Source organism: Neophocaena asiaeorientalis, unplaced genomic scaffold, assembly GCF_003031525.2.
Source record: "Neophocaena asiaeorientalis asiaeorientalis breed wild unplaced genomic scaffold, Neophocaena_asiaeorientalis_V1.1 scaffold345, whole genome shotgun sequence".
NCBI lineage: Eukaryota > Metazoa > Chordata > Mammalia > Artiodactyla > Phocoenidae > Neophocaena > Neophocaena asiaeorientalis.
In genome coordinates this window covers 4,007,417-4,024,247 of record NW_020175181.1, presented here as the reverse complement: position 1 = coordinate 4,024,247, position 16,831 = coordinate 4,007,417, and the positions used below count along the sequence as shown (strand labels likewise).

The window sequence follows — 16,831 nt, the reverse complement described above, 5'->3', positions numbered from 1 at the left end:
GCCCCGGTGCCGCAAAAAAAAAAAAAAAAAATGTAGGACTTCTTTTTTTTCATGGTTAAAATGGTAAATTTTATAAATATTTTATCACAGTTTTTTATAACATCTTTATTGGAGTAAATTGCTTTACAATGCTGTGTTAGTTTCTGCTTTATAACAAAATGAATCAGTACATATACATATATCCTCATATCTCTTCCCTCTTGCATCTCCCTCCCTCCCACCCTCCCTATCCCACCCCTCTAGGTGGTTACAAAGCACCAAGCTGATCTCCCCCTGTGCTATGCGGCTGCTTCCCACTAGCTATCCATTTTACATTTTACCACAGTTTTTAAAATAGGAAAAAAAAAAAGTAGGACTCCTTCAGTGGCAGCAATTTTGTTTCTAGGCCAAAAAAACCTAACTGTTCTTACCCTAATATATGATATCTAAAGCCCTACACCAGAGAAGGCAAATTTAGGATAACATATTAAAACAAACTCAATTAGTATTTTCAAGATTCTACAGCACCATTAAAAAGATAAATGAGGGCTTCCCTGGTGGCGCAGTGGTTGAGAGTCTGCCTGGCGATGCAGGGGACACGGGTTCGTGCCCCGGTCCAGGAGGATGCCACGTGCCGCGGAGCGGCTGGGCCCGTGAGCCATGGCCGCTGAGCCTGCGCGTCCGGAGCCTGTGCTCCGCAACGGGAGAGGCCACAGCAGTGGGAGGCCCGCGTAGCCCAAAAAAAAAAAAATAAATGAAAAAAGTTTATCTAATATCACTATAGATAATGCAGGAAATTCTAAGCAATGCAATAAGAATAAATCAAATTTAAAAATGGAACTAACGGAAAGAAATTGAACAAACACAGTTACTTGTAAAGAACATGATTATACACTAGAAAATCCAAGAGAATCGACTAATGACTGCTATAGTCTACCAGCAAAATAACAAGACTGAAGATGGAAATAGAAAAACCAAAAGATTTTCCTAAACACCATCAATAACCAATATAAAAAAGAAAGGAAGATTCTATTCACAACTGCAAAAATACAAATGATAAACAATATTAAATAATCTTAACGAGAGAGATATGAAACTATATAGAATACATCATGAGCCTGAATATAGATGTCAATTCTTCCTATGCATTTATACCTAGCTATAGTTAACTATATACATATGGTTGGTTTATAGTATTTTATTTTATAGATTTTAAAAATGCAAATCAAAATCCCAAAAAAGATTTGAGCGGGGGGGCGGGGAGGGGAGATTTAAACTTATTTGCAACATTATCTGAAAAAATAATCAAGTAAGAACATCAAGGGGACTTCCCCGGTAGTCCAGTGGCTAAGACTCTACACTCCCAATGCAGGAGGGCTGGGTTCCATCCCTGGTCAGGAACTAGATCCCACATGCCGAAACTAAAGGTCCTGCGTGCCTCAACTAAGACCCGACGCAGCCAAATAAATAAATTTTTTTTTAATTAAAGAAAAAGAACATCAAGAAAATTTTGGATAAGCGTGCTAACATCAAGAAAATTTTAGGTAAGTGTGCTAGCTCCAATTTCAGAACATTTAAACCTGTTTTAGTAACTAGCACTTCATACACACTTCTTGTTTAATTTTCTTAACAATTCTATGAAATACATAAGTTTCCTCTTACTAAATAGATAAAGAACCCAAGGCTAAGAGGGGTTAGGTATAAGATTATACAACTGGGTGTCCATATAACTGCAAAGTCCAGGTTCTAAAACACAAAGTGAAGATGCGCCCTACTTTATACTGATACATATTACAGAACAGAATAATAGAATGAAGAATACACCAAAGAAAAGAAACACAGATCAGTGGTACATAGCAGCCCAGGAAACAAATCATAGTAATTGACAGAATTTTATATAAGATAATAAGCATAAAAATAAATGGAACAGAGATGAATTATAACACAAATATTGTTTTAAAATAGGGAGGGGGCTTCCCTGGTGGCGCAGTGGTTAAGAATCCGCCTGCCAATGCAGGGGACATGGGTTCAATCCCTGGTCCGGGAAGATCCCACATGCCGCGGAGCAACTAAGCCCGTGTGCCACAACTACTAAGCCTGCGCTCTAGAGCCTGCAAGCCACAACTACTGAAGCCCACATGCCAGATCTCCTGAAGCCTGCATGCCTAGAGCCTGTACTCCACAACAAGAGAAGCCATCACAATGAGAAGCCCTTGCACCGAAACGAAGAGTAGTCCCCACTTGCCGCAACTAGAGAAAGCCCGCGCACAGCAACCCAATGCAGCAAAAAAAAAATTACTTAATTAAATAAATAAATCTATTAAAAAAAAATAGGGAGGATTCAGATTCTCATTTCACAAGACAAAATGAATTCTAACACAGAAACAAAAAAAAAACCAAAAGATTCATGTTTTTTGTTTTTTTTTTCTTTTTTGGGCGGGGGTACACGGGCCTCTCACTGTTGTGGCCTCTCCCGTTGCGGAGCACAGGTTCCGGACGCGCAGGCTCAGCGGCCATGGCTCATGGGCCCAGCCGCTCCGCAGCATGTGGGATCTTCCCGGACCGGGGCACAAACCCATGTACCCTGCATCAGCAGGCGGACTCTCAACCACTGTGCCACCAGGGAAGCCCTCATGTATTTTTAATTCATAAAAATCTAAAAGCTTTTGTTACTCAAAAATTACAATCTGAACCAAATGGCAAACACTCAAATGAGACAAATAATTAAATTTGCCATTAATAGGATTGGTTCTTAATGCATAAAGAGCTTATATGACAGTATTTTCACAAAAAATACCGTCTTATACAAAGAATGTAGACAATTCAAAAAGAAAATAGAAATAAATAACTTCTTAAAAAATGTTCATTCATTTAACAATTTTAGAATGCTTCCTATGTTGAATGCCTTGGCCCGTGGTATCCAACAATACCACTGTTATCATAGAGCTCATAACTCAGTGCATTTATTGGAAAAAGGAAGTAAATTACTATAATTCAGTGTGATTAATAAGCAGCACTCTTTAAGTACAGGGTGCTATCAGAGACTCATAAATGGCTTTCCTGAAAAAGTGTTATGAAAGCACAAACCCAACAGATCGAAGGCAGAAAGGATGAATTTCAAGAAATAAAAACAGGATGTACAAAGGACCAGAGGCTAAAAAAACCTCTTGGCCCTTTGGGGTAAAGGATATAGTTCATTACAGCCAGCTTCTTTTAAGGTTTTAGGGTAATGTAAGGGTAAAGATACCGGGGTAAAGGAGGGGAAGGGGGAAGGAGAATCAGACTGTAAAGGGCTATGAAGGGTTCTGTAAACCACGTTAAAAGTTGGAATGTACACTGAAGACAATGAGGAAGCATTAAGATGCTTAAGCAGGGGAAGTGACATAAGCATACACATGTCTTTGGATGACAACTCTAACTCAGCATGTCAGTATGGGAAAGGGTTTTGAAAGAAGGCGAAACAATAGGAAAGGTGACCAGTTAGGAGTTTGCTATAATAACCCAGGCATGAGATGTTAATAACAATATAGACAAGAACAGTGTCAGAGGAGGTAGAAGGAAGAGCCTGGAATTAGACTTACTTAGTAAGAAAAATCCATAGGACTTGGTCATTTACTAGATATAGAAGGGAAGAAAGAGGAAAGAGTTGAGAATGATGTCCAATTCTAGCTGGGATAACTGAATGGATGGTAGCTCGTAAGACTCATGGGAAGAGAAGGAAAGACACAAGCCAGCATATACCGAAAGATCTGTCACAACAAAGGGTGATAGGCAACTGGACAAAGTTTAAAGCTCAAGAGTGATCTAGGCTTGAGAAAGATTTGGTAGTTACTAACAAAGATGAAAAATAATGAAAATATTGAGAAACATCATTTATCTGTTAGATTGATAAATATTAGAATGCCGTTATTAGCAAATAGATGATGGGAAAATTGGTATTCTCATGAATAGTGAGAATGGAAAAAAGTATAATTTTCTGAAATTAAATTTGGCAAGTATGCCAAATATATGCCAAAATGTATATCCAAGGATATTCTGCAATTCATCCCACTCCCAAAGATTCCCTTACTTCTTAGTGTTCTCTACATTTTTTCCCATAGTACTTATCTTCTAACATTTTATCTATCACACTGATTGTTTTATTGTCTGTCTCCATCTAAAATGTAAGCTGAATAAGGGCAGGGATCCTAGTATATTTGGTTCACTGACATATTCCAATTACCTAGGACAACATCTGGCACATGATGGGCACTTTGACAAAATATCTGTATGAGTGAATGAATATATGAAAGTGCAAATGATTCAAATAAATAAGAAGATATTATTTTCATCTATCTAGTTGGCAAAGATTTTAAAAGATGAACAGTGCTCAGAAATGACAAGGGAACAGAAAAAATAACCCTCTCAGATATTACTGATGAAATGTAAATTGGTACAACATTTCTGGAACGTAATTTAACAATCTCTATCAGGTTTTGAAATGTATATACACTTTGACACAACAATCAGTTTTTTAAATCTACTTTAAGGTCTGAATCAGAAAATGTTATAAAGATGTATACTTAGAAAGATGTCTATCACAGCACTGTTTATAAAAGAGGAAAACTGGAAATTTCAATTTTTATCAATAAGGTTATATAAATTATGAAACACCCAAAAAATATACTATGCAGCTATTTTAAAAGAATGACATTAAACATATACTGACATGAAATAACATTCCCAACATAGTGGGGGGAAAAGCAAGTTACATTAACAACCTTACAGGAGAATATAATTTATATAAGATCATATATGGGTCTGTCTATATGGATACAGAGAATATGGAAGTGTGGTCACCAAAATGTTAACACATATTGCCTTCAGGTGCTTGGGCTTTAATTTTTACTTTCTTCTTTATGCTCTTCTTTTTTATTTGAATTTTCTACAGAGTATATCATCTTTCTAATCAGAAAAAACAAAGCTACTTTCATTTGGAAAACCTTAAAAAGTTCTGTTTCTAATCCCCTTATGGTAATATACAATAAGAAAGAAAACTTATCTTCCATCATAAGGGTTCTCTACCAGATTGATAGGCCTTAAATAGCTTGACTTCTATTTCATCTTAAATCTAAAGAAAAGGTTGCAACACTGTTTTAGGAAACTATTCCCAGAAAAAGAAACCCACCATCAATGCCCAAGCTAGTGTTACTGACACCAGCATTAAAGTCATGTTTTCTACTTGTCTAGAATCTTTTATGTATTAATCTGGCATGCTAACACATGTTGCTCGAACAAAAAAGCCAAACCAAACCAAATCAACAACAACAAAATACATGTGTAGTCCTCATTAAAGGCTTATGTTCTAAAGTAAATGCTTCTTGGAAAGTGTGAAAAATCATATCATCCAACCTACCCTAAAAAACCCTATCTACCTATTAAGCTCAGAAATCAATTTGGGAACCACATAGTACAATGGAAAGAATATGATCCCAGGAAACAAACAGTACCAAGTCTGCCCCCTACTAGCAGCATGATCATGGGCAATTTACTTAACCTCTTTGTATCTCAGTTTCCTCATCTATAAAATGATGATACCACAAATGCTAATGACTGTTAAGAGGCCTATACGTATTACTATATACGAAGCCCCAGCTTTATATACCTACCACGTCTAGTTTGTAATGAGCAACAAATGCTAACTCCTATACCTTCATACTCAAAAGGACAGCAAATGTCACCATTTTTTCTGAAGCATTCCTGGACTTCCCTGTGGAAGCTTCTTAGTTCTGCTTTCATAACACTTTAGCCATATCACAATGTTTGTCACCCCCAAGAACAAGAACTCTTCCAGAGTAAGAACTATGTTATATCTTATTCATGCTTCGAGCACCTAGTACAATGCCTCGCACAGGGTAAAAAAAAAAAAAAAAAGGCAGAATGAGTGAATAAATAAATAATTTATCAAAACATCTTTAAAAAACAGCTCATTCTAGGATATAGCTGTCTCACTATTAAATTAAAGTCAAAGCAATGAACTAGAAAAGCGTATGTAAAAGAGGTTAAAATTAAACCAATTCCTTGAAAAAGGCTAAGCCAACCAAAATAAGCCATACCACTGATATACATTCAATCAGTAACAGAATGTTCTTATTGAAAAATTGATAGTTTCTTAGCTCCTACTATGTATTTCAATTCAAATAACTAAAATTGTCAAAACAAACAGCACACACATGGCACACAGGCTAGCCAGGTGAAAGTCAAAAAAAAATGATTATTTGGTTTTCTCTTACCCATTAATAAACAGATCTGTAAAATCACTGAAACAGTTTAAGAAAACTTCCCAGAGGGCATAAAAGAAAGGCTCTGGAGTGAAGAAAAAAGTTTCTAATAGAAGAGCTTGCTGTTAAAGAGTAAATTAAAGTAATTTAGTCTCATTTTAAAAACCAAAAAACAAGGAAGGGTTATCAATGCAAATAATCAAATTAACATTTCACCAAAATCTACATGGGAAAAATTTCGATTAAAGACTTAAATGTGTTCAAAATATCTCTAAAGAAAAATTACTTAAAAGTATACACAATCCAGTGTCTTCTAATAGAAGTCCTATTAGACCTACTTGACTGGAGCATTATGGTTCTTTAACTATCATGATAATTATGTAAATGCAAGTGATGATGCTGTTAGTATTTGAAAACTATTTAGTCTCTTAATTTAAAATTACATTAGCACTAAAATTGTTTACCCATTGAAGTGCACAGCAAAAGCTGCTTTAATATAGACAAAGGTAAATGTAAATAGAAAAAACATAAAATCTAAATTAGGAAAGTGTAAACGAATGAGGTTTTGGAGAATCAGAAAGTTATTTGTTTTGGGCTTCCCTGGTGGCGCAGTGGTTGAGAGTCTGCCTGCCGATGCAGGGGACATGGGTTCGTGACCCGGTCCGGGAAGATCCCACATGCCGCGGAGCGGCTGGGCCCGTGAGCCATGGCCGCTGAGCCTGCGCGTCCGGAGCCTGTGCCCCGCGACGGGAGAGGCCACAACAGTGAGAGGCCCGTGTAACGCAAAAAAAAAAAAAAGAAAGTTATTTGTTTAGTTACTGAGCAATTTCTAATTCAAAACCTCTTTCGTACCCTTAGAATCCTAAATTATCATATGAAACTTATTATAATCAAAATATTCTAGATCATGGTAAATATTTCATTTCTGTCCACTTTAGTTCAAATAAAAAGCAATAAAATTGGGGACATGGGTTTACTTTCTGAAGGCAACCCTTCCTTCTACCCTACTTAAAAGAAAAAAAAAATCCCACAATCATTTTAGGAAAAAATATCTTGAGTTGACCAATAAACCAATTTATTACCACACAAAAACACAGACACGGTAAAGTTTTCCAGAATTGTGTCCAAACAACAGAAAAACAAAGTCCTCCAGGTTACAACCATAAGTAAAAATATACTGTAATTCTAACTATAAAGTAGTAAAAATCACTCTAAATTGATAGAAATTTCAATATAAATTGAAATCAATGATATAAATTGCTTACATTGTAAAATGAAGGTAAGGTTTATGTACAGCAGCAGCTGATGACTGTTTCTTTGGTGATCCTGAGTGACAACTGGTCTCGAAAATTGATAAAGCATTCTCGTCTTCACTATCATCTAAAATCAGAGTTTCTATATCTGTTTAAAAAAAAAATCACAAAGATTATGAGGCTTAAAAAGTACTTTAATATTAGTGCCCTACCAAAGCTAAGAAAAATTGGTTTACAAATCAAGTGGCAAAAACTAATAAGTTATCCATCAAATAACACAGACTGTCCAAGGAAATTGACAAACTACAGTATTCTGAATAATTTATAAATGGAACCAATGTAATTCTTTCACCTTTACAGACTAGTTAAGTGTTATGAGATGCATTTTGGGAGACTACAAGAACTCTGGAAAAGAAATGGCACTCTCATAAAATACTCACCTACTTACTAAAAATTTCTAAGTTAATTTTGACCAAAACCAGTACATTTAATATAAATAAGATGGTTTAATTAATAGAGTAATTGAAGTATGGCCCAGTTCTTACAAAAGCAACAAGGAACAAATTGACCTTTATTTTTTCACATGGCACACATACACATATTTCAAGGAAAATCTAGTCTTAGTTAAGAAGGGACTCAGGAATTCAGTGGGAAAAAAACCAATCTTAAAAAATGTACTCATTCAAGTAACACTGGGTCTTAAGTTATTGTTCGATGGACTAACGGGAACTAAAATTCCTATTGAAAGTGCCATACTTAAAAATTTATCTGGACTACAACCTAAAGTATTAATAGCTGTAATTCATACATACCTAACAAAAGCGTCAATTCATTCAATAAAAAGCAATGCTACATGTGTAGGAGAAATGGGAGGAAATTAAGATTGACAAAAATCATACCCTTCCCCCAAAAAAACAAAGAAAAAAAATAGGCATGCTTTCTAAAATGAGATACTGAATTGTTCTGGCAGACACAGATTTCAATGGCTTTTAAAAGCCAAGTATTTAATACAACTAATATTGTAAAGGTTAATCAGAAAATAATTGAGTACCATGTGATTGATAATTTCATATATAAGGAAAGGATACTTGTCTAAGAAAAATATTAAAGACCAAAACAATCCAGAATAATATATCTAAATAACTAAAAAACAATGATTAATAATCAAAGAAAATTTGGTTTCTTTCCTCCACTGGTATGTGACCAAAAAAAATGAAACTAAAGCATACTTTATACTTATGGGGATAAAATGGTAAGAAAACAGATAATAATGCCATAAAAAAATTCTCAAATGCAAATAAAGAAGTTACAATCTCTCAGAAGAGAAGGTAAGATTTTTATGACCTTCTAAAGGTGACATAGTCTTTTAAAAATTAAAAAAAATTGGGAAAAGATACATATCCTCAGTTTTGAAAATCAGAGATAAGAAATGTACAATTCATGGCAGAGTAGCTGGCTCATACATAATATTTGTTCTCCTCCTCATCTGACAAATTTAAGAAATCAAGTAATCGATGTGATATTTCATGAGAATCTACCCTAAAAAAAGTTTCTGAAAAATACATATATGACAAGCAAAATTCATTGACTATCGATGATTTTTACTATATATAACAGTTTTACCATTAACATAATTCATTGGACAATTTTTTATACAGTGCAGACTACATGTTAAACAAAGAAAATGAGGATAATTTTTTTAAATTACTGTCTCTTCTAAGTTCATGGGCTTTTACTTTGATTAGCACAGGAACCTAGAGCTTTCCTGTATATGAGTAACATTTTTAAAAGTAGCTTTCTGCTTTTATCTCAAATCCAAACTACAATCTTGAGGCCAGAAGTCAAGACCTTCTATCATCAGGTTCTAATTTACTGCCCTACTAGTAATTTACACTGCATTAGCGCAGCACACTGCAGAGTGCTGTGCCAATAAAACAGTATGGTGAGTTGAATCCAGAGGGACATTATAGCAACATGGTTAAGTGCATGGGCTCTGGAGTCAGGCTCCCTGAGTTTGAGCAAGACCTAGAACTTACTGAGTGACCCTATATAAGTGAACATCTTCATTTTTGATAGAGTAAGAGTACCTACCCCCAGGATTGTTATGAGGATTAACAAATGACAATTTATGTAAGGGCTTTATAATAATAAAAGAAATGTAAGCCAATACTAGCATAGCCAACTTTTCTAAAGATGGTAACACTCCTACATTAAGATAGTCAGAATGTCCCAAGAGTGAACAAACAGAACAAACATCCATTCATTCTTTTTATGGACACTGACTAGGCAACTACTGTATGCCAGACAATATGCTAGGCCTAGAATAAACAGTGGCCAGTGAAATGGATACATTTCCTATATTCATGGCAAATACAAAAGAGTAACACAAAAATAACCTTATAAGAAAACTCAGAATTTATTTACTTATGCCTGTACTTGTTTCATTTTAACAATATGAAAAGGTAATTTATACTACCTTCTTTCTTGTCACTCTGGCTAATTTCAGCATGAGGAAACACTTTTTGCAAGACTGCTAGGATGTTGTTGAAGCTTCTTTCCAGCAGTGGTCTTATGATGGGGGATAGTGCATGTCCCGAAGACATGACAGCACGCTGGGAAGCAGGCACGATATTCTGCATTGCGTGGTAAAAATCTTGGGCGTTGAGCACTATTGAGGAAACATCTAGCTGCAGTTTATGACTGCTAGCATAGATCTGGGGGTAACGCCTCCGCAGGGCAATCAGGGCAGCTTCAGTGCACAGGGCCTTGATATCAGCTCCGCAATAGCCTAATGCACAAAAGGAAAAGGATAACAAAGGTAAGTCCATTTTTCCAAGTATCAACTCTATTTTGCAAATATGCACATCTTTATCTAAAATAAAATACTAAATCAATCATGTGCAATTTCACTAGCAAAATGAAAAATGACCATTTAAAGTCACCTAATAAAACTGTTTACTCATTAAGACTAAAAATGTTTCGAATATTTTAATTAACAAACACATGAACTAATGATATTAAAAGAAAACAAGTCATATATTTTGTGCCAAAACCAATTATAATGTACATCTTTCTTCAGGGAAGGTTTAAAAAAAATAGTTTTATATCAATCTTTCATCAATATTTCCAATTATTAGTTTAGTCCTCATGACATTAGTTTTCTATAAATTTTTCTAATATTACTAATTTCCAAACACATATAATGGAGCAGTACAAAGTAGTATACATAAGCGGAAACTTCAAAATCAGAGCTATTCTACTACTAACTCTGAGTGTAACCCACAAGCAGGTTAATATCTTATTACCCCCAAAACTATACTTTAAAGTTATGATCATCTCTGATAGTTCCAAAGGTATTACAGGGAATGAGAATCCATTAAATTTCTACATTATCTTCCTTTATATATATATATTTAGTTTAAAATGATTGATAATCTAGTTCAAAGGGCTACAAAGATATGAGGTATCATCCATTACCCATATTTAACTGATCATGTAGTTAAACAACAGATCAAGCCACCAGTGCTCTGAAATCATTTCATTCATTTGAGCAACAAATACATAGAAAAACATATGAACTCTTACGTTTTTACCACAAATGGGAAGAAAACCTCAAACTAGTCATGGTGTTTTTTTATATCGACAATTAAACCTGCATTTGGCCACCTTTATCAGTTATGCCCGCAGCGGGAACCACCCAAACTAATTACAGAACATTAGTCCCTAAGCTCTTCAAAGAGTGGTATCAGGTTTATTTATCTCTTTATATCTCACAATGACCTTGTAGAACACTTAAATACTGAAATTAAAATGGTGATTAGATAGGAAAACTACGAGCAGAGAAGAAATAGTACCAGAATAACTGGCAGAAAAAGAACATTAAGGAACAAAACCATATAAATCAAACTGACTCACACATCTATAATAAATTCTATCCCTATATTCCTCAGTAGGGCAAATGATCACGTTAAACAAGTCCTACACATAACAGAAAACTCCTCACCCTGCTCTCCTTTTTCCATAGCACTTACAACCTTATCATTTACCTATTATGTTTACTGTCTGCCTTCCCCAACTAGAATGTGACCTCTGTAAGAATAGGGGTATTTGTTTGTTTTGTTCGCTAAATGTATCTCAACTACCAAGAACGATGCCTGGCCTGGCATTCAGTAGATATCCAAAAAGTATTTCTTGAGTGAAAGAATCAATGAAAAAAGAAAAGAGTAACTCCAAGGTTATAGTTTGGAAACGTAAAACTATTAGGTTACCATGTATTACAAAAAAGAGGGGGATGAACCATACCTATTAGGCTTTTCTTTTTCTAAGAAATCTAAATTCTTTTACTATTAAACCAACTTACTCACTGTAACTAAAAATTTCAATGAAAACTATTAAGTACTATATTCATAAACATTTATTCAGAGGTAGGGGAAAACTTAATATGACCTATGAGAATTTAATTCAGAAAACTATAAGCAGATTAAGCATTAACACTGCCCCATGACAGCAACCAATCTCCCAAATAATTCTTCAGAATAACCAAGTTTACCACGTCTCTCATTTTATTTTCTATTTCTCAATGAATGAACCTGACAAAAAGTATCTTTTCCTGTTCCATACACATCTGTTACATTAGTTCAACAAAATAACTGTAGAATACCAGCTCAGTTATAAACAGTTAACTAAATAATCCATTTCAGAGGAAGTAAAGAATAAACTACTGTCTTCAAAAAAATATAAACCACATTTCTTTTTCTTCTTTAAAAGTATATATACTTAGTGAACATACTATATGACCCTATTTTTAAGTGCAAAAACCTAATTAAAAAAGAGCAAACGTTCAAAAACAATGCAGAACAGAAAAAAGCCACTAAAAGGTATTTTATGTAGTAAATGTTGCCCATAACATTTATGTTTGACATAATATAAATAGCAATGTTTGTTCATTTTTTCTTAATTTATTAAAGATAATTTTAAAGCTTATCAACAATAATAGATTCCACTTAAAGAAGTAAATTTTCTTCACTGAATTAAATAGATGTTTTGTATATTGACACATTTTATTAACAATATCAAAAAATCACATTTGTTAATATAATATCATCACCAATCTCATCGCTAAAGTCTTTTAAGTGCTGGCAAGCTGTCAGCTCACAATGACAAATATAAGTCATAGAATGCCCTTTGAGAACTGCTGTGTAGCTTATAATCCCTTTTCTGTTTTTAAAAAAATCCTAATTTTTGCTTGAAAGTTTGAATTTCATCATTAGTTATAAACTAATCCTTGAAAAAAAATAAAGAAGTAAATTTTCTCATGGATTATCATAACCAACAGACTATAAATGATAGGATTTATCTTCTTTACATTTGTTTGTGAATGAGAATTACTAGTTTATATCTGTGGTTGTCAACCTTGACTAGTCATCTGAATAAACAATGAAAATGAGTCAAAAATAGATTCCCGACAAACTTAGTGAATCAGAATCACTAAGTGGTGGTTTAATATCATAACATAAATGTGTACTTTGAGAAAACTTTACAAGTGATACTGATATACAAAAAAATTGAGAACTACTGAATTAATAATACACTTTCCTTACTAGACTCTAAAACAGAATTAAAGGTACATCATAACCATGGCTAAATAGGATATATTAAGGGTGACCACATGTCCTGGTTTTGGCCATTTGCCTTGTCATAATTAACAGCGTATTTTTTCACTCTCAAAAGGGTCCTGGTTTAGAAAAATAGATGATATGACTATTCAAGAAATACTGAAATACAGCCTTTTGAGAGTTAAAAGTTGATGTTAAATATCAATATCCCTTCCATAAGAATTCCATAACTATACTAGTTCTACCATTACAACTCTAATAGTCTGATGAACATACATAGCTAGATACCAAAGAAAACACATTCCTGAATACTACTATTAAGATGGAAATTTGTCTGAAAGAATGAAAATACAAGCTATTCAAAGAGGTTATAAATTAGAGAAAGGTAATAAAATTTTATGAAGTTACTTTTTAAGTAAAATACCAAACAATGAAGGTCCACAAGCTAAGATGCCACATTGACAGATACCCTTTCATTGTTTTGGCCCTCTTAGTGAAAATGAATAGAGAAATATGATTAGATTAAAGTTCTTCATTAACCTTAAGCTCCTACTATTTGTGCACATGTTCTGGATACCAAATTATTTGAAGACTACTAAAAATCACACCTATTATGCATGCAAACCTCCAAGTACTTGGGAATTCATTTCAAGGTAAAAGTTACCAAATCCATAACCTCTAACTAGAGGTCAACTATCTTTGCAGTCGTTCATTAAGACTGCATACTCTTTTGTTAGGCATAAATTTCATTCAGCTGAACCCATACATGTTAAAACATCTTTGGGATACCTAAGTGCTAAGCTCATAATGAATTAAAAATTTATTGCTATTCCGTTCCAGTTTAAAGACCTGTATTTGCTTTTTTCTTTTTTTTTAAAGTGAACTTAAATGAAATAAATGTCATAATCAAAATCAGAAGTCAGTTATTTATAATGGATTTTTATGTCACTCTCCAGGAAGAAAATAGAGTATATATAAGCAGATTCTAAACCAGCAACGCCACCCCCAAAAAAGGCAAGAGAACTTTTTCAGTCCTATAAAAAAGTATGTCTTAAAATTTTTTTAACTTAAGAAACTGACTAAAAGCTAAAATAAATAACTTGGTAAAATGAGAAGGAGTGGCCTTTCGAAATGAAAAAGGAAACTGAGAGTCTAATATTTAAGATGAAGAATTAGAGTATATAATATTTCAGATGGTAGATAGGATAAAAAAAGTAATTTTAAAATTACTCTTAGGGAATTTCCAAAATTATTTGAAGACTTCTGCTTATTTCAGTTAAGGATCATTCTGTGACAAATTCACAGATGAATCTACAAATATTTCCCATTCTGATCTATACTGCAACACAATAATATCATAAAAGTAACAGGAAATAAAAGGGGTCAAATTTCAAAAAGGGCAAAGACTGGATTTTGTACCAAATACCACCCTCTCCCATAAAGCAGCACAAGGCTTTGCAAAGGTCAAGCCAAATTTACACGAAATGGGTTTGGCGCATGCTCTCTTATACCAGGCAAAGCTTAAACTGGAGTAGTGCTGGAGAGATTTACGTTTTCTCCTCACCAGAAGATGTCGAGGTCTTTGTGGTTCAAAAGCTGAGGTATGCTGCTTCGGAGATGGAGGTCCCTGTGGATGAAGAGGATAATTCGGATGTAGCTAACTGAATGGACTAATGTTCTATTTAAGTTTTAATTATTTGATGGTGGACCACAATGATTTTTTAACTAAGTTGTTCTTTTTGGTTTTGGTAACTTTAAAATTTTCCCAAGTAGACTGCTGACTGTTAGTGGACTTATTAGGGGGACTTCTTCATAATGCTTAAAAAAAGTTCATGGAGAGATTTTTTAATTTATATTTTTGAGAGAATGAGAGGAAAACAGACAAAAGACAGAAAAAGAATGAAGGAAAAATACCTGTGTGTATATTCAGTTGCTTAATACCACATTCATTTTTATTTCAGACCTAATTAGAGCCAAAACCCTAAATTCTAAAACCTCTGAATTCCGTCTCCTATGTATGATCATGTATGTACATAAAACACTCTCACCATATCCTTTTAGGACAGTAGTGTTCGTTCACTCTGTAGGAGATCTTCTACTTTGTGAATAACTTATTAACTTGAAGAGTTTTACATTTGGGGAAATACTAGCAGATGTCATTAAGTATTTTCTTTGAAGACTCCTCTCACTCAACTTCTTTCTAAACCACCAGCATGAGGATGAGTCCATCATGTAATCTGTGAAGTAAAAGACTACAGTCCTGCCCTATCCCTGGACCTTCACCTCTCGTTTAAGCTTATTTTTCTTAGTAAAACTTCTGAAAGGGAACAATTCCTATAAGGAGACACTGTAGTAATACTGGAAATCCAGCACTCAATGAAAGGCATATGACCACTGAGCTTTGATAATCAAAACACCTAATGGCAGCTAAAATTCTAATTTAGAAGTGTTCAAACTTCAAGTGAAATGTTTACATTTAAAGGCAAAGCCATCTATTGCACAAAAACACAACTATACTCATTCACATTCCAAACATAAGGGGAAAGGGAGGCTGATCAGAACAAACAATGACAATCAAAAAATTCAAACAGTAGCACTTACCAACACATGTTTCAGCCAATTCACCTAAAAAAGCATCTGACAATTTTGGATTCCAGTCCCTGGTATGGATCTGTAAAATGTGTTTTCTTGCCTAAGAAGAAAAGCACAGATAAATAAAATCTTGCCTAAGGAAAAAAGTACAAATAAATAAAATATCTTCAACCCCAAAATGTATTAGATGGAACAAATTTATCAACTAACCATATCCCAGAAAAGCAACTGTTTATTTTAAAAGAAACATAAACAGCTTGGCATCCGCATCAACTCTGATTCCCATAATAACCCTGTGAGCTATGCAGCAGAGATCTTTGTTTCACAAACTAAGATACTTAACATCCTGAGAGGTAAAGGAACTTGACTAGCAGCACATATGACTACGTGACTGATATAGGACTAGAACTCAAAACTAAATTTCACTTTCCTCCAAGTCATCTTAACCATTTGAAAACATGTAAACAAAAAAACTTTAATGTGTTATAATAATCATCTTTTAAACAAACCTTATATTTAGATTTCACAGGCCTTTTGGTTCTAATATACATAAAGTATCATTAAAGTTTTAAGTTGAAGAAGTTTTCAATTAAGTAAATAAATATAATAAACATCATCTTGTAGGTTAGTTAATGCTTTCACATTTAATATATAACAAGGTAATCTCCATAAATATTAATTGAATTCACTGTAAAACAAAGGTTTAAACAATTTTACCTTGATTTTTTTCTTTCAAAAGAGCATTCTTTACCTTAAATCTAACTGTGTATGTATAGCACAATCAAAATTTTAACATCTTGGTTCCAAATTAAATGAAATTTCTTTTTCTCCCACAGTAAAAAATAAACACTGAAGTATGAGTCCATAATCACCTGAAAAGTCACATCAGAATTTTTTTTTCACATTTGCCTTCTTTCAGGGGAAAGACAATGCTTTCTAAAATTGAGTATACTTGGGCTTCCCTGGTGGCACAGTGGTTGAGAGTCCACCTGCCGATACAGGGGACACGGGTTCGTGCCCCGGTCTGGGAAGATACCACATGCCCGCGGAGCGGCTGGGCCCGTGAGCCATGGCCGCTGAGCCTGCGTGTCCAGAGCCTGTGCTCCGCAACGGGAGAGGCCACAGCAGTGAG

The 16,831-nt window shown here is 34.2% G+C and overlaps 1 protein-coding gene across 4 annotated transcripts in view; it reads right to left on the bottom strand.

Moving 5' to 3' along the window:
* Positions 1-16,831, bottom strand: part of LOC112412789 (ATPase family AAA domain-containing protein 2B-like) — a 113,150-nt gene that overhangs the window by 30,112 nt on the left and 66,207 nt on the right. For all 4 annotated transcript variants that reach the window (XR_003005859.1, XM_024764504.1, XM_024764505.1 and 1 more), the window contains exons 15-17: positions 15,709-15,799; positions 9,969-10,280; positions 7,505-7,640 (exon numbers count right to left, since the gene is read on the bottom strand). Coding sequence is in view for 3 of the 4 variants with exons in the window: in XM_024764504.1 (XP_024620272.1) it covers positions 7,505-7,640; positions 9,969-10,280; positions 15,709-15,799 (539 nt within the window). In the remaining variant the exon portion in view is untranslated. The remainder of the gene's footprint in view (positions 1-7,504; positions 7,641-9,968; positions 10,281-15,708; positions 15,800-16,831) is intronic.